The following is a 20,267-nucleotide window of genomic DNA, read 5'->3' as shown; positions in this document are numbered from 1 at the left end:
ATGCCGAGCTTTTAATTTCCACTAATTACACAAATTGGATGAAATTTCTTCAATGGGCTTTTTTGTAAAGTGGTAGGTAAAAGAACTGGTCTAATTGGTTGTTTTTAGATGTACAATATTGAATTAATAATTTAATTTATTAGCATAAAAGCCTACCTTGTTGTAAAATCTGTAATTCACAACTGTACATTGTGAAAATCAACAATGTAATTAGCTCCGATATTTGTCTTTTTAAAAGTTACTTTTACTTTCCACTAACAATTTAAAAGGAGTGGTTTAAAACATTCCCCGACTAATGTAGCAAACATTACCGCGATCCAGATTTTAACAAAGAGGAAACAGAACAGAATGGACAGTTCGGTATTTTTGGCGAAGTAGCGAATAGTTTGGAAATTTATTCAATCCATCCGGTAAAACGCCATTGCCGACACATTACTTGGCTCATTACTGAGAAGCAGTCGGACTTTGTTTACTAGTGACCCGGAATGCACATAGCTGTTCTTCCGTATAAAACCTTTGATATCGCCAAAACTTCGCCCGCCTTGTTAGGAACTAATGAAACACTGATATGCCAATTGTTCAGCAAATCCTCGTCTCGAAGATGCCATTCGTATGTACTAAAAACCGTTATTTTTTTTATTTATCAGGTTTAGTTTTGATAAAACTGTTTCTAAGAACAAAAATCACCCTTGAATCTTGTATATATCAACGTCAGGTTATATATAAAACTAGGCATGGTGTAAAAATACAAAATAAGAAAGATATGTAAAACCGCCTTCCGTTTCCACAATGTTATCAGCGGTAAAGAACCCCCCGATCATTCCAGCTCACGCATGCATTTTAAGCAAGAGATAAGTATCTACACATGCAATTCATCAGACACTCCACTTTGGATAGGTGGGTACTAAAAATAAATCATCACCGGTAAATATTTTATGAGCTTTGCAGTGCGGAAACCAGGATGGGCTTGTTAAAATATATGAATATGAATGTGTGACTGGAAATTATAGTTTGAGTGTTTTCAGTTGTTTGGATCAAAGAAGTGCTGCCATTAGAACTAGTTTCTACATGAAAGTGTAAAACAGTGTTAAGGTACCTCTTAAATCAATTTAGTCACGATTTTATATTTTGATGGAACTGGAATATGTTGTTCCATGAGGAATATCATTGGGATTTTTTCCATCATAATTAAATCATTAAAAGCTAACGAAATTTTATGAGTTTTTTTTAATATTTTCAGTGACACAGAAATTAGAAGATATAACGTGATTTTTGGTGTACAGTTTGCTGTAAAATTTTAGTGGACGTACACAATGACCCACACACTCGTTGATTCATTGGTCTAGATCTGTCAAATTATTTAATCGGTGTTATGTCAAGAAATGTGCATCGGAATGTCCCAAACTTCGCATTATTCAGTTGTAAAATAGGATTTAGAAGGTTAGACTAGGTTAGGTTGATAACTCCTAAGGTAAGGAAGCAATTCCTTGTGTGAGTGTATAACTCCCCTCAAACATGTGGATTTTTCTTTAAATTCTTATCTTATAGGGTCCGAAAAAACTCATCATCAAAGGCGACAATATTTTATTGTTCACTTCAAAGCTGTCATAGTCAACAACACTCCAATCTTTGTTAGTAACATGGCATTGTGAGAGAAAGTACTTCAAGACCAGATTCTATTGTAAAAATCCTTTCTTCGTCTGTAAACTTTCAAAAGTTGCAAACAGTGCTTTGACATTTCGAAAAACCAATGTCCTGCCTCTTTTAAGCCAATAATTTCTGTTTTAAAAACGCATTTAAATGACTTGAATTAGCACACCTTCATACTAATGATTTTTGAATATACACTTCAATTTTTCTTTAATGGAACCACTGAATCTACGACTTTTATTTTCCATGACTCTCAGTATAATATTTAATTACCCAACGTTTTGTGATGTTTCTCGTTTAATTGAAAATAAGATTAAATTAATGTTTGAAAGCCTGACTACTATTAAAAACTCCTCATAAACATCAGTTTGGTTAATGAATCAAATTGAAGTTTTGCATTTATTTAAATTTGTACCTTCCTTTTTAGTGATAATTAATGTTAAACGAGTAGCTGGCCCGAAAAATTGACTGGTAAGTAATTTTATTAATTAATATAATTCCCCCTTAAACTGGAACTAAAAGTATGCCGGTGAAATTCATTAGCGAACTCGCAGATTATAATTAATATCCAGCGAAAGGTTCATAGAAGTTAGGCTGAAAGGACCGGGAATTTCGAATGTAGATAAGTGGATTGAGACTCGAAGTTTGATAGAAAACTTTCTTGTAGGTAGTGCCGCTATCGGTTATTAACGGGAATCAATCTAGCGTGGGATGTGGATATACGGCCCACCCCAAATCCGTTTCCTAATTCTACTTATACAACTTGCTAACGCCAATGCGGGAATTTTGCATTTAAATTGCACGATAATAGACTCTTAAATTAAACAACTTTTATGTGAGCGTTGATGTGAACACTTCATGTACCGTTATTAGTGTGTTTTTACTACCCCTTTGACTATTGGTCGTAAAATGTTATTACTTAATATGCATTCATTGTCGGATTCATTCTAAAAATATGTCTCGTACTTCACTTTAATTACTTTCTTGGGGAGGCACCTGTTTGAACATATACCCCCTGAAAAGAATACTTAATTATAACCCATTGTTGAGGATAACAATTATTGAATATTTTATATAATTCAAATATAAAAGACGTTGAAACATTCGGAAACATTTATTGAAGTAATTCTCCTTCAGAATTTCATTTTATTTCCATTGTTCACCTCGAGTAGGAATTTACTTATACACAACTTGTTACTGAATATAAAAACAGCGGAGAAAGATTGTTTTTGATTCTTGTTTCGTGGGAGCGCAGAAAAGGGGGATCAAAATAGGGCACTACGCGTTCCACGGATACCTTTTCCGGCGGATTTCGCCATGACAACAGACGAAGTATGCAGAAAGAGCAATTATATGAGGCGCGGACGGACAAGGGAGAGCGGGGACGTTGTTCAACTTTGAGTTGCTTAATTCGGAGAGAAAGGGGAAAACGCAGATAAGGTAAGGGTTGAAGAGGAAAGTTCTTATTCTTATGAGACATGGTTTTTTTATTCTTAATGGGGTGCTACTTACACTTTGGCTTTGTCAGATGTGTAACAGATAAATTACGGGACGTGAAAATTCTGTGTTACAAAGGGAAACATTACTTTTTGTTCCAGCTAAATATACGTCTTCACAAAGGTCTTTAATGATACTTCTTAAATTTAGCATAACTATAACGTTAATCGTATATCCGATATAAAACTTTAGAAATTACGAGTACTGCAGCATAATAATAAGAATGCCATTAAATATATATTAGACAATAACGACGTTATTGATTTATGAAGCACACGAAAACCATTAAGCCTTTGAAGAATTGACTGTGTACAATATAAAAATATAAATTTAAGGATGTAGCTTGATTATAATCATGTCTGCTATAAGCCGAAAATTGCAACGTGCAAAATTTCTGCACACCGAAGACGTCTGCTGAATATAAAGTTGTCTGTGAAACGTGTCCCTTATTTCTCACCTGATTGTCTATTTTCGAGTTGCAGCTTCAACGACTACCGTATAAACACAAAGGCGAACTTTAACGAAACGTATACGCTACGACGTACGATTATAGTCAGCGTATTCCTTTAGGTTATTTTGTTTTACTGCGCTTTACAGTTTAAGTAATATTATTACTTCACATTCGTCGCTTACAAAGCGTGGGTAGTGTCTAAGAATGTCAACTATTTAAATAGTTTAAAGACAAGATAAATTTATTAAAATTATACCGTACCTAACCAAGTAAGTACACATATTCCTATTAAGTCTCACTTAACTTAAATCGTCCAAATAGTCTTTAAATATTCTTGTACTGGTGTGTATCGAAATATTCAAACGTAGAAAGTAAATACTCTAAAGTATTCCTTAGACACTTAAGAAGCCGTTTTTTGTAAACAAGTGAAGACGAAGGCGAAGAATGAAGACACTCTTGCATTAAATAAGTTAATTTAAAAATATTAAACGTGAACTACTGTTCAATCTGACATTATTGACATTCAATTAGGCTGTTATATATCTAATTGTTGATATACAGATATCATGTTTGGTAAACAAACATGTTCTGTTTCATAAAATAAAGTATAAAAAGGCAAAAATGTAATTAGATAAAAGGGAGGTTATAAATAGACGGAATAGATTAGATTATTATATGTTTACAATTTTAGAATTGTTAGATAATAAATCAATTGGAATATCTCAGCTTCTTCCCAGATTCTTTTAACTCACAGGCAATGTCTTTTGTACAACGGGTTCCTTGTAAATAAAAATCTTGTAAAATAACACTACAAACGTCTAATGAACCTTAATTATCCAGAAGCAACAAAACAGAGTCACAAATAAAGAAAAATGGATAAATGGGTCATTAAAATTATTAGTTCACTCAAAAACGAGCCTGTTGAATCACCTAAAGAGATATCTTTCAAACTACCTAAAGAATGCATTAAAGTAGAAGAATTTCCTTGGTTATTCAAAAGAAGTCGTTAAGTTCCCAAATTATTTCACAAATTACGTGCGTCATCAAGATTAAAATCGACACCGAGTATCCTCAACGTGACCCCTCAATTAAGCAAGTTAATACAGTTCACTCTATTCATCTAAGTCAGATGCATAAAACATTGACTTCTCCGTAAATATTTAATGAAAAACCGCACCCTTTTGGAAGGCCTTTCCTCGAAGATAAATGATTATTAATTACGGAGTTGGAAAATTGACGTGGTTTCAAACAGAGGTACGAGGCGAGGATAATGGTCGAAGTCTTGAGAACAATTCCTCGGTGTACCTGTTTCGAGTAACGCTGTCGATACAGTTAAGTTACTAATGATGATCAATTTCAATTCGAAACTTACCGCTTCGGTGTGAATGGGATGAACGGCGAACAGCATCGACGATACAAAACTTGCCAGTTCCGGCAGGAACATCGAGCACATTCTGAAAATTACAAACTTCGTTAGTTTTTGTTTCTCTACGGAATCTTTCGGAATGTTCGAAAGAATACAGGTACAGTGATCGGTAAAAAGTGTAATAAAATTGGATGTATGAACTAACTTTACACCTGAGTAACGGCGATAGTTGAAACTTTTTAGGAATTACTCGCTCCTTAGAAGGTGTACATTGTACGTTTAATTAACCTGATTTAGTTTAAAATGTTAAGAGTTAAGTCGTTAACTTGCTATTTCATTTTAACGTTGGAAGTTGGGAATTTAATGCAAAATAATTATAAGAAACTCTTATTAAGTTGATTCTAGGTTCACGTACTTAAAGTATCTCGAAATAATGAGATTCTGGTATAGAAATTACCACATGGAACAAAAATAGTATTAACAACAAGAATAAATAAATAAACAAATCGTAGCCTTAACATACCATTGAATTTGTTATGTCTAAATAATGTATAAAAATTTAAATGTAGTTGAGTTTAGTCGACCATTAATCATGTACAAACGTTACTTCATGAAGGAACGAAAAGGTTTAAAATAATAGTATATTTTCCTAATTTCAAAAAAATTGATATAAAAATTCAAAACAGTTAATTCCATTCTTTATATAACAAAACTATTAAGACAAATATAATCAAAGGATCCACAAATAATGAGTTTTTTCACAAAATTATCTCAAGTAGTAACAAAATGGTTTAATATAGTAATAAACTTTTTCAATAGTTAAAAATTGAAATTTTAATTTAACCTAACCTATCCTGTGATATAATGTGGAAATTTATGTGGCCGTTGTTATTCAGGTTCATACACGGTATCAACGAACCCTTGTTCAGAGTAGGTCTCAGGGTGGAGTCAACAATTGTTCGGGTGTTTGCCGAGAGGTATTTTATTTCTTATTTAATAAGAGCTTGTTATTGTACCTTCTGCAAACGTCGGCCCTAACACAAATATAAATATTTGTTGATCCGTTAGGGCAAACAGTCGGACGCGCCGCATCTCGACGGCCTCTAAGTTTGAACGGATAAAAAATTATTAACTACTACTTGCAAACAAGTAAATCGAACATTTATGCGAGGAGTTGTTGTCGTTTACGTTAATGCCGACTTTTTGTTTTGTACATGGGTAATATGAGTCCTGATACGGAATATTCTGTGTAAACACAATTGAAAAAAAAAAAAAAATTATTGACAAATGTTTGGTAAACACATTTGATTCGTTCATGTGTGCTTTTCATTTCGCATCAAAATGGGACGGGGTTGATTCTACCCTTGAGAGATTTATTATGAGCTTTTGATTGGAACTTTTTTGCAGTGATACAAACAAAATTCAACCTGAAACTGGACGTAATAAAATTAATTGTTACTCTATAGTGTAGAGCTACATAGTTTACAATGTAGGATCAATTCAATAGTCCATTCATTTTAGGAACAAAGTGCATTTCAGCCAATTTAGATTTGTATCAATAACATTCTTAACATGAATGGATTATGTTGGTGAATAATTAAAATCATACACTGCACGGTTTATATTTTAAAACACTAAATTTGCTTTCAGCCTCCAACAAGTTATTATGCAAGTTTTCCCTTAGTTATGTATTAAAGCAAATATTTAATTACAAAACTACTGACTGTATAATGTATTATTTCTATTACTACAATAATGGCATAGGATTATCAATAGCATGCTTTCAAATTAACAGCAATTTTAAATTTTAAAATTTAATTCATACAAAATAGTTACACAATATATTAATTACAATTCATTATTAAATTTAACTTGTTAATAATTAACATATTTTAATTGTATCCGTATTTTTAAATATGTACTAACAACTGCACACTAATGTACTAATGTAAATTATGCTAAATGGAAATGGAAAATCAACAATGTGAATATATAACAAAGTTAACTATTACTTTATATTACAAACTATTTTGTTTTAATATCCAATAATTGATAATTCAGTAGTATTTTCTTTAATTTACAGTCGTTAATTTTATAGCAACTTTTTAAAATGTTAAATATTATGAACATAACTATTTTACGTGAACTTTTAAAATAATATTAATTTATTAATATTGTTTTATACTCTATTCAAATATTTTCTTATTTTATAAAAAGTTTGTGTTTTACAGAATTGAGCTGAATATAAATATAACCACTTTAATTTTGAAAGGAATTTTTATTAACTATATGAGTAACCTTTAATTTATCATTAATTCTTTGTGTAATATATTTATTTCTTTATGATTTCAGCACATATTTAAATTTGTCTAATACATCTCTGTACAAAAATCAGTCTTTATATCCTTCTTTACAATGAAGGAGTTTCACATAAGATAAAACAAATATTTCATATTGTTTTGACGGTCTGGAACAGAACATAAACTAAAGTGTCATTTTAAACAAAATAAATGTAAACTGTGGTTCTGTGGACGTAATCCCGAACAAATCGAAATCGGGCCTTAACATTCTTACTAGGAAGCAGGGATTTCTTTAGATGTCTCTTGTCAAACAGACCCTAGTTCATTAAAGAATTAGTGCTGTAATAGTAAAAGAAAAAACAATAAATATTATAGGTACTGGCATTCTCTTCAAGTAATATAATTAATATTTTTTAGTTGTTATACTTATAGTCACTGTTGTATATTACACATATTATATAATTAAAATCTTGTAAAACTATTAAGAATGTTAATTGCTTCTGCATTATTGAAATTCTGTATTTATTTATATAAATAAATGAGTTATTGTTAAAAAGTTGTACTGTAATTTACGTTATGAAATGAGTTAAAATATGCAATTTAATTTACGTAAAGTAAATAGTTTCATTCGTTATATTTACTGTTCGCTTTATAAATATTAATATATTTTAAATATTTATTTTAAAATACATAATTAAATTGTTACATATTGATGTAAATTATTAATTCACCCGAATTCATTGCACAAAATTAAATCGACAATTTTTAAAAGAGATAAATTTATATTAGTATTATCCAATTTGGGAACATTGTAATTTAATAAAATTAAATATTATTTATTTATTGCTGCCACTGAACTAGTATAAAATTAAAACCTAGCAAAATTTAGTAAGAGAAAACCTTTTCGTAAGTTGTTTTTCAGTTATACTGTTACAATTAAGATTTCTTAACAGCTGTGATTTGTGGACTGCAAGTTTGTTCAAAACCATCGTCAGTTCCTTAAGCCAACACATTTAAGGAATAAATCGCAATGCGGCTTGAATAAGTGATGATGAATTAATCAGGGAGTTTAACTTGTAAAACGACTTAATTATCTGGTTTATGCATGAAGGCGCGGCAACTATTCCTCCTGCACACGATGATAAATCAATAGCAGGTTTCTCCAAAAGCAACGCTCCAGAATTTTTACGTCCTCGTTTCACCGTAACTGTAAATATTTTACCGACGAAATTTAATTTATCAATCTTCATAAATTGTCTTTTATAGTTGCAGTGGGGCAAAATGCACTATAAAATGTATAATTGGACCAAATTCATTCGGCAGGAAACGGAAAGTTCCCAGTTGGGTCATTTACTGACATAGAATGATTATTTTAATTGACGACTTTATGGCTGGGCAGCCAAAGAAGTCGTTGATTTATTTTATAACTTTTAGATTTGATCACACATATTTTCTTCATTGTTTTGTTAATTAAAAAGTAAAGTTAACATGTCTTGTGGCATAGAAAATAGACCAGATATATCCAGTTTCCAAGTTTTAATATTGTACCAAGGCGTGCATATTTTCAACACCTAAGTGAGTTTGATAGAGAGCGATTTATTGGCGTAAAGGAAGCAAGAATTTTTGTGAAAATTGTCAATCGGATGAATTGAAGTCAAAGTTATGTCTGGAGTCAAGAGGGGTTTTGGATGTCGTGGACAAACCAACGTTTAGTTCGGCACTTGGTAATAAATGTGGGATGGAATGGGTCCCGATTTTGGCCATGATGGTCGGAGAAAGACAATAACCACAGTTTTCCAACTGGATAATACCTAACCTCATACTGCGAGGATAACTTTAGAGTGTTTCCATGATTCATATATTAATTTGTTACTATACTGACCACATTTATGATCAATGGAACACATACGAGACATAGAACAAAATTCAGTTATTCCTTTCCTCAGCTTCAAGTCGATGCGGCATAGAAAGACGTACTTCCAGACAAAATTACCTCCTTAGATCAACGCTAAGGTGAGTCAATGCGTGTCATATAGAGATCTAGTCACTGGATATATGTGCTCTAGTTTCTGTCATTGAGTATAAAATCCAAACTAATAATTAATTTATTATGAATTCAACAAGACCATTAAAAAAAACAATACAGTTGGCAGAAACTAAATTTAAAATCGTTAATAGAACAAGATTCAAAATATTTACGAGTATTATAAATATCATTCGTTTAATTAACATATAAAACAATTTGTATGTGGTATTTTAAACTGAACTGAAACAAATTTATCATGAATTTTATTAAATTCTCTTGGCTTTAAATTGAAATAAATGTACGAGAGCATCCATTTCGTTGATTAAAAATTAATTAGATATATCCCCGGCCGCTCGACATAAAACCCATTGATACATTCAGATAAACTCACGTACTTTACCCGAAACAGAAAGGTGAAGAGGAAAGACGTCGGACTAATGAACCCCTTATAAAATTATAATAGTGTAAAGGCCAACTAACCTGAAGTACATGAGGCAGACCACCGAATGGAGGATCATATTCACGAGATGATATCCCATCGGTTCCAGTTGGCCAAGCATGTAGTTCCAGCGAAAAGTCAGGACGCATAAAGGTCGGTAAGACTTATGGCTCTGCTCCTGGAAATAAAACACATATTATGGTAAATTTCGGTTTAGTGAAGAGGGGTTTTTACCAAATTCAATTTTTACAGGGGAAAAGTTTGCCCGACGAATAAATTTATTGCTTGTTTATTTATGGGCATGTTTGCTTTTTGGTTTATATGTTAGTGTTTGAATCTTTTGCCATGCATAAAATTTTAAACTATCAAAATAAATAATAATTTATCTATAAACATTTATAATTAAAATTTACCTTAACGAATATGAAATGTACCGAAATTTTAGTGAGTCATCATACATGACAGAGAGAGTAAAAGATTTAACTACAAGTTGCAAAGTAAAACACCTTAAATAAATGATGAAAAAATAACAAGAATTCAAATTTTAATCATTTCTTATTTCAATAGGTGATGTCATTCAAATTTCAAATATTTTATTTAATTTGTATTTGTCTATTTGTCATCTGTTCTTTTAATTTTAACCTATTATTGATTTAATAAATAAATTAAATAGTTTAATAAAATGTAATGGGTTTATTTTATCTATTTTCTCTAATATAATTATATCATAAATTCCATTAATATTAAGAATTATGAATATTTTGTTCTAGGCTGTCATAAACTTTGCCCTAGATCCATAAATATATTTTTAAAAGGATATATTGTTTATCACAATGTACATAAAACTGGAATTGTAAGTCCAAGTTTTTTGACATCCCTCATATTTATATTTCCGTTAATTAAAATGTTACTGAATATTAAATGAAACACATATCACTTAAACGTCATATTTATTTAACGTTTCAGGATTATTTATGGTTAAAGGACTCGTCTCCCAAGAGAATGGAATACGTTGAATATTTATTCGGTTTAGATTTCTGTTCGTTTATCTAAGCGAAGAACGTCACCGATTTCTCTATTAAAAATATAAACCAACACCGCCATATTATGAAACCATCAGGAGATTACTAATATTTAAACAGTTCATATACATTAACCATTTTTATACAGTGGTTTTGATTGTGCAACTGAAAATTATCCTTAACGTATTCCAAACGTTCCCGTCACATTAAATTCCGTCCGTGGTAAAAAGTCGATCCGCTAAGCCCGGTCATTTGCGGACCGATTTGAAAAATTGAAAAAAGATAGTGGGATAATATAGGAGAATTTATCCGGCCCATTCAACGATTCGAGGCAATTCAATGTGGAAGCCCGAGAAATTGAAATACATCCGATATTACAAAATCCCGGTTCGAAGGAAAACGTTTGCACCGGAGGCTTGAAAAAATGTTTATTAATTGTTGAAATTGTTTGTAGCCGGTTTGGATAAACACGAGCGGCAATCGGAGCAAACACAATGGGAATGTGCAATATTCGAGTAATCAAACACATACGCCATTGAGCAGGAACGGTAGATACAATCCGGTACCCGTGGGCTTCAAATTGCGGACAATAATTTATTGATCTGTCTTAGTACGAAGACAATTACTATCTCAGCCATTAGTTCTGCTAACGCTCAAAGTTTCTGCTTATTTGCCTGCAATAATTAGATTAGTTTGCCAGATAATTGAGTCGGGTCTATATATTTTAACTATTAAGCTAATGGGACCGCAACCAAAAGATATTAGTGATGGAGCGGATTTGTTTAGGGAAATCAAAGTGGTTTTGGATACGTTAATCGGATTCTCAGATCATGTAGTCGCGTTAATTATACTGATGTTTACATGCACTTTATTAAGTTCCATTATTGTCCATAAGCAGCTACAGTATACTTGTTGAATTGTTTTGGCGGAAATTCGTAAAGTGCTGTATTTTGTTTGTAATGAAAACTTTTAATGCAAACATATTCTAAAGTGCTCTTTTATTATTTGGCATTTTAACTGAAATTCAGAATTTAATTAACTGTAATATTATTAAATCTTGATTCATATACTTTTTGTGTTTATTTTTAATAACATTTTATGTTATTAGTATTAACATTAATTAATATTTAATTTATACAATTAATAGTAAATTAGTTTTTGTTTCATTAAAGCCTTAAAAATAAATGAAAATTATAAAAAACTATATAAATGCCTAAAGCACATGTCTTTTAAATGAACATTATAGCTTTTATTTAAATGTTTAATTGTATTTTTGTTTAATTCTATTTAAAAAATGTTTTAAATATTGAAGTTTTTATTAATAAGAATTATTTTATTTAATTTATGTTTTTGCGTTCATTAATGAACTTTCATTTATTAATATTAGAAGTACTTTTTTAGTTTTCATTAGTATAAATTAAGTAAACTACATTTAAAAATTTTATTTATTTTTTGTAAATTTTTATTATAATTATTTTAAAATTTATTATTTTTACGGTTCTATTTTAAAATAATTACTTAATTCGATTATTACTTGAATTTGTAAATTAATATATGTTAAAACAAACTAAAATAAATTTAAAACTTTTTTATGTGATTAAAACATAAAAAACAATGCTTGTAATAAGTATAATAAAATCAATTTCGTAAAGGATAATTCTTTTCAATGATGTCGTGTTTGGTTTCTACCATCAATCATTATCTTTACAGACAGTAACAATTTTAATTAAAATAACGCATTACAAAAACTAGTTTTGTTCGACAATACACAATTTTGTGGAGTAGTTAATGAACATTGTGTCATGTAATTTTAGTAGACAATTTATTATTTGACGCAAACATGGATTAATTATTCATTAGCGTAATACGTTTTTTACCAAATAAAATAATCTGTTAAAATGTTATTACAAAAACCCGTTGTTAAATTGTAATACGGCCAAATAAGTAGTAGATGCCATTAAAGTTTTTTAATTAAAATTAATTTTTCACACTTTACTGCCGTGTGCGTAAATTAAATTCAAACTGTCTAAAGAAGAGGTAATAAAAACCCAATTTCTAGTTGCAAAAGTTTAATTAATTTCACTAACGACTTCTGTTTAACGGACATTCTTTAAGAACGAATTTCATAAAATACCTTTAATTCAAACAGATTTCAATAAAAAAAGCTTTATTGTTGCTACGTAAAATGCCTTAAATTGTACAAAGAGATTTTTGCAGAAATCAGCTCCCTTTTTATAAATCATTGCGGCAAAGTTTACAAGCTGTATTTCACCACCATCAATTGGGCACATAAATATTACTCATTACAAGAGATTGTAGGGCGTGCTTCTGCAGGGGTTTCCGGCCCGATATAAAATTATGGGCCTTGAAAAAATTCTATATTGCTCGTAGCAGGGTGGCGACCCTCTCGATAGATAACGGTGCGTTGCTTTCATAAAATATAAATGCGCCCTCTTGCATATACCGGCATACACTTGCCGTATTGGCAAATTTTAAAAAATCGAAGATATTAGGGGACGGCTTAGGGTGTACTTAAAAAGGCATTCGGTACGGTGCATTAAATTGATTCGGGGATGATGGCGTGGAATGTAGACGTTCAGGGGTTATACACGGTTTAAGATTTTACAAAAATTATATTATTCTGTTCTGATCGTCATACTCGACTGAAGATTAATATAAAGATAATTTTATACTACTGCAAAAATAATTATAAATAAACAGTTTATTATTTTTTAACCAATTAGTTTTTAACTAAAACTCGTTTAATAATAATTTACCAATTAGATAAATTTAAAATTTTAAAACTACCATTATAGTTTTAATATTCTAAAATAAGAATTCAATTTTTTGTTTTGTAAGATTTTTAAAAATTTAAGACATTTAATGACAATTTATCAATCAATATTTTATATACTACAACTTTATTTTTAAAATATTATAATACTCTATATTTAAACTACTGCATTTTATAATATTAAAAATATTATATTTATAAATTAGAAATTTTATTTTATATATGAACAATTTAAACTCTCTAAATTAAAAAAGAGCTATTAAAAATCTAAAACAATTTAATAAATATATCAGAAATATGCTATTAATAAAAGGTTATTCATTAACAAACAAATAATTCATTGATTTGTTTTTAATAAGAAAATTATATTTAATATTAATTTTTATTATATAATAAATTAAAATTTTATTTATTTTTTTGTCAACGACAATGATTAAATATATTTGTCATGAATATTTTATAGATTTAAACAAATTTATTTATAAAATAAACCTTATTAAATTTAAGTTATTAATTATGATAATTAATGATGTTCAATGTAATTAATTCTAAATTAAATAAAATAATTTAGTTAAACCTAAAATTATATTAAACTTCCATTTTGCCAATAATGCAATTATTGTGTTTTGTGTAATTTAGTCAAAATGAAAATAAATAGTTTCACATAAACAGACATTTGAATACTATACATGTTAAATAGTTCAATTTAACAAGTTATATCAATAAAGAATTTAATGATGATGTTTAACGAATATATGCGCTACGTTTATGCGATTTTATTTAAAATATATATGTTATAATACAATTGTCGATAAATTAAAACCATAAATTATTACAATTGTTATTTCGAAACAAATAGTAATATTCAAGTATTAATAAAATGGTGAAAGTAACATTCCATGAGTCAGTTAAAAGTATCAACGCATTCGCCATTTATGGATATGCGCATCCACCATTATTACAAACAGATTTTGTAAATATAAGATTTAACAAAGTGTATAAAAAACACGAGAGCTTTAAAAATTGACATATTTAACTGACGCATTTGTCGTTCATGCACGACTCGTTTGACAAGGCGCATCCACCATTAAGCGTGATTGCGCACATAAAACATTTGGGACTGCAAACTGGTGAAATTTAAAAACTGCTGACAGACAGAAGGCTAATGTATGCAATCAGCAACTGCAGTAGTGACTAGCGTCCCTTTGTGAATTATTGCTTTGAACGTTAAGTCGAAACATACCGGTTAATTACCCAAAGGTCGTTTGTGTCCCTCTCAAATCCATCACAGAGGGAATTCAATGGCCATTTGATGTTCTAGAGGGCCGTATTGATGAGATGTCAACGCGATAGCAAAAAGTATAGGAAATTTAAATTTTAGAACCATAAAAATATGATATACTATATTTTTTGCAAAAAGTTAGTTGATGGTTGATGAAAGTTAGAAGAGATCCTTTTCATGCCCACCCAAACTTTCGGTTAATTTGCAATAAAAACATATTTTGTGATGGTGCCTTTCAATTAGATTGCGCGTTTTTATTGGACAATCATCCAAAACCATTTTGTTGATTTATTTAATCATATCTGGCGTTCTGCTCAGCTGTTTGACTTTGAAGTTCGCTTTTAGCCACCCAATATTTTATTTTTTTAAACGAAGAAGCAGAGTCCCAGAACATAAGCCAACAAATTTTCGATATTGATTGGACTGTCTCTTTGAACGTTAAGCCTTAATATACCAGTTAATTATTGAAAGATCTGAAGTGTTCCTTTTAAATCCATCACAGAGAGAATTTAATGGCCATTTAATGTTCTAGTGAACCACATTGATGTAAAGTCGATGCGCTAATAAAAAATCCGCGAGACTTAAATTTCAAGAACATAAAAATATGATTTGATACGATTTTAAAAAGTATCGTTACAAACAAAGATGTAATTTGGTATCAAATACGTCTAACATAAAAGAGGAGTGTTCCCGAGTGAAATATGTCATAACTGGAAACTGTTTTACATATGATGTTGGTTTTTTGATAGACAACATAAAACCCTTTTAGCATATTCAACCTGGCATAATTTGTAGACAGTTCTCGCGAATGCATTACTTACGTCTGCTGAATAATACATCAGCATCTGTACTAAATGAAATTGCTTCTATACATACTACTTATACATAAATAGAATTAATTAGCAACCGAAATTGCATGCCATTGTGCTGTTAATTAAAAGTCGAGGTTCTGACGCTTGGCACAATTGATAATCTCCGTTTGTCTGGTCTTAAATGGATTTGGTTCGAACAATAAAATTTTTTTCTCAAACAGGAACGTAAAGTCACAGTTGTTTCGTACACGATTAATTAAGCATAACCCGGTTACGTGGACAAATAAATAATGATTAAGGGTAAGCTGATGAAACACGGGGACGCAAACGTTGGCACAAACGTGCACATCTATGTAGAATGCACTCGATGATGCGAAACACACACAACCTTTGGGTAATTAACCGACATGTTTCGACTTCATACACAAAGCAATAATCCACAAACGGTCTTGTTGTAGGCGATCGGCTACATTCACTTTACCACTTCCGACATATTCTTTTCGTTTCGCTTAATTTGCGGTGGCCGTACAGAGTGTTAGGTGTTTCCAATTAAATAAGTCTGCATGGATTACGCAAATTATTCTGTTCGAATTCACTTTGATGGTGTTTGCACCATACAATTGAATGTATTTAGTTCTGTAATTACCTCTTTAGTCAATAATTGAAGTACACTGATGAAATGCAACATAAATTTTCCTGTATTGAGATGGACATAAATACAGCAACTTTAATTTTAAAAGGAATTTTTATTGACTAAATGAGTAACGTTTAATTGCAATAGGCTCGATCAATTTCCCAATATATAGTATGCCTATATTCCTTAAAGCTTTTCGAATCACTACTACTAAGAATTCGTATTTTTATATAGAATTTAGTTAGCAACGTGATCCCACGTATTTTCGAAGGGTTGGTATCTGAAGTGTTTGGGATTGTTATCGTGTCGAAACACATTACTTAACGGCATCGTTTATTAAATATGTGGAAGCAAATTGTTGTTTAATACATGCCTGTATATAAATCAGTCCATGTGTCCTTCTATACGGCGATAAAGACCTATGCCACAAGCAGAGAAGCATCCCCATACCATAATTAAACTACCACCCTATTTCACAGTAGGTATAACGAGTATTTTGTGCTAAACCGCCATTTTTAAATAAATTAAATGTCATTAACTGCTCATCGACACTGTTCTATTGTGCAATGGATATAATTCTGGGCAAATCGAAATTGGGTCTTCACATTCTGAGTAGAAAGCAGGATTTTCTTTACAGGTCTCTAACGAAACAAACACCCATCCACTAAACTTCTTCTCATAATCCTTAAACTAAATTTCAGAAAGTCGCATTTCCCCTAGATTGGCTTTTATTTGAGTGGACGATAAGAATATTTACATATTTCTCTCAGCCTTGGTAAGGCTGAATCATATTTTTCATACATTTTAATAAGTTGCTATAATTGTGGCTACTACTGTATATGTAATATTAGATATACAATGAAAATAAAACATTAATTCCTATTATTATAATCAAATTTCGCAGAGACAATTCAATAAATTTGTTAAATTTGTATTATTCAAACTATATTTAATTTAAAAATTGTTAAATGAGTAAAAATTTTTTACATTTATTTAAATTCATTTAGGTAACATAAAAATAGTTAAATGGATTTAATATTTTTAAATTTCTATCAAAATCATTTGGGAAGTTGAAACTACTGACTTATTAAAAAAAGCTATTTTTCTTTTTAAACTACCAACTAACTACATGTAACATATTTGATCATTTATCTTAAGAAAATTTGTCACATTTTTATTAAATGGCTTTTACCGTATCTCTTCAAAGAAACTGTTGGTAGCGCCTTCAAAATTAAAGGGGATAAAACTCAATAATTTTAATTTATTTCCTTAGAATTCAACAAATTTAATATATTAATTAATATATAATATTTCTTTGATACATCTTTTTAATTTTTATGATATTTTATAGTAGTAAAAATATATCAAAATGTGACTTTTGCCAACTCCTGTAAATTTTTATGCATTATTTGTCTATATTAAAAATACATGACATTTCTTAAAATTAAAAAAAAATACATTAGGTACAATTTTTTGTAAACTAAAGTAATTGGATAAAAAACTATTTCTTCGGCTTCCGTAGAAATAAACTGTTCCAATTCGAGTTCTATATTTTTTCATTTCATTTTCAGTCATTACCACTTTTTGTTAAAGGAAACAGTGAAAAAAATTGAATTAAAAATATGACTAGTATCCCCAAATAATCAATGAAAATGCATCTTAAATTGATAAATTAATGTTTTTTCAGTTTTTTTATTGTTTATATATTTTCTACATGCTGTAACTTTTCACTAATGTCATTAAAAAAATTACTACCTCTACCTCTGGTCAGGTACTTTTGAGACTGCCCTCGTATTGTCGACCACCTCCAACATTTGGCTCCCCGAAAATTTTAATATTTTTTATCTAAAAAGAATAAATAAGGGCCAAACTAAACTTGTTCCAACACAAGCAAAAAAATAATGGAATAGGCTTTCAGGCTTTCTATCAAACCTATTGGCCGAAACATCCCTAAGTAAGGGTCCAAAGAACTGACCCTCCGGCCGAATTATGCGAGACGTGCTCTCTGCGACCGAAATAATTGCCGCCCTCGTCCCGTTTTTATATTGTCCCATTCGGCAATTATTTCACCGAAACGTAACAGCTTTACTGCACGCCGACAGAAATTTACTTTTGTCCGCGACACACAGACACCGAAACGGCGCCCGAGAGTTCCACGTTACGGCATTAATTATCCTTGTTTCGTCGCCTAATTGAAATAGGCCAAACTAGATAACGACAGTTTCACTGACACAAATCGACTCGGCAACGTCTAATTCATGGATCTGCAGAGAGAGATATTGCAACGTGTTGCCGTCAATTTAACGCCACATTTGTTCGCCCTCGTTCGTATTAAACTAACACATCGCTATCTATAAATTACAGTAATTTAACACATTAACAGGCACTAATTTAAAAAGTTTTTGAAAAGTTTTGTGTCACTAATTTGTATAAAAAGTCTAAATACTTTTATTTCTCCATTATTAATTATTATTATTTCAATTAATTTTCAATTTGTCTTATACCAAATTTTTATGTCTCAACTCAACTATTTTTTTATATTTTTATGAATGGTTTAAATACGTGAACATTTAAATTAGTTTATTTATTTTTAACTAATTGATTCCTTATTATTACATGAAAATTTAAATTTTTTAAAATTGTAAAATGGAAAATAAAATGGCTATTACTAGTTACTTTTTGCTTATTTTACGGAATATAATCTGAATTGACACTTCATTTGGTTTTCTATTAATTCCCATTATTGTCATTGATAAATTTTCAGTAAATCGTCACTCAATTCTCTAATCAAATTGGCTAAATTAACTTCAGTAATGAATATCGTGTTAAATCTCGAACCTTCTTACTCCACACCCAAAAAAACTTCTAGCGTCAGTGTACGTGATGATGTAACTTTATCTCCGGTATCTCTATGTTATTGAACATATTCGCTAAAATTTAATTTGTTTATAAACTTTGCATACTTATAACTTGCAAAATTTGCAATAATCTATCTAACATATATGTAACTAATCAATTAGATATCTCCTAACTCTGTTTCAATTTATTGTAATTGTAAACTGTAAAAAAAAATAATCACACTTAATTTGGTCTATTAACAATGGACAAATTCTCAGTAAATTTGCACTAGTTTCTCTAATCAAACTGACTAAATTAACGTCAGTAATTAATGTTGGGTTAAATTATGAACTATGTTACTTTACTCTAAAAAAAGCTTCTGGCGCCAGTGCACGTTGTAACTAGATAATACTCGGCCACCTACAATTTTCAAGATTAATACGATATAATCCCACCGCTGAACAATGTGTGTATTTATAAGTTCGCCTCCTGCATCTCCATGTTCCTTGGCATATTTGCCAAGACAGAGTTATTACCATTTTGCGAATCGAGTCTTGTTCCCTTGTCCGTTTTCACTTTAAAATAATAGCGTCAACGGATTTATGTAAATTGTGTTGCATAACACTGGATAGCACTTAGGTTAGTTAATCAATTACACCCGGCATAATAATTTAAACTTGCATCTGTCCTTTTTAATTAAACAACCATTCCTTTTGCTTTTAATAAAAAACCATAAAGGTTGCTTTATAATTCTCCCAAATCAGGCCGCACAGACTTGTTAATTCGGCCGCAATGTCCCAGAAAACAATTTTATAATTTTTAATAGAGGCTTTACTCTGAAAATAAAACCCTTTTACCGCTACACGAAATGCCGGAGGTTCATGCCCCATCTCATTATTTTAATTGACTTCTTTATACTTGTCGTAAAATGAGAATTTTTATATGTGAGGTTTGCGTTACGAATGTGTATGTATAAAATTAAAATTAAACGAATTTCACGGTGCTGTCTCATAGGATTCCTTTTATGCCTTGTGGTATTGGACTGGGCAGTTTGTGGTGGTTGTATAAGACAAGATAATTGTAAATTTTCATTTTATGTTGTTTCAATGATTTATTAAATTTACACAAGTTTTTGTTTTTATATTCATTCATAACA

At 30.3% G+C, this 20,267-nt stretch overlaps 1 protein-coding gene across 1 annotated transcript in view; it reads right to left on the bottom strand.

The window, feature by feature from the left end:
* The window catches only part of LOC109596455 (protein O-mannosyl-transferase Tmtc3-like), a 74,495-nt gene that overhangs the window by 44,102 nt on the left and 10,126 nt on the right, over nt 1–20,267 (bottom strand). The window contains exons 2-3 of the mRNA XM_049969859.1: nt 9,771–9,907; nt 4,971–5,052 (exon numbers count right to left, since the gene is read on the bottom strand). Coding sequence (XP_049825816.1) covers nt 4,971–5,052; nt 9,771–9,907 — 219 coding nt within the window. The remainder of the gene's footprint in view (nt 1–4,970; nt 5,053–9,770; nt 9,908–20,267) is intronic.

Source organism: Aethina tumida, chromosome 7 (genome assembly GCF_024364675.1).
Source record: "Aethina tumida isolate Nest 87 chromosome 7, icAetTumi1.1, whole genome shotgun sequence".
NCBI lineage: Eukaryota > Metazoa > Arthropoda > Insecta > Coleoptera > Nitidulidae > Aethina > Aethina tumida.
The sequence above is the reverse complement of the archived record's forward strand: the minus strand, read 5'-3'. Positions and strand labels throughout refer to the sequence as shown.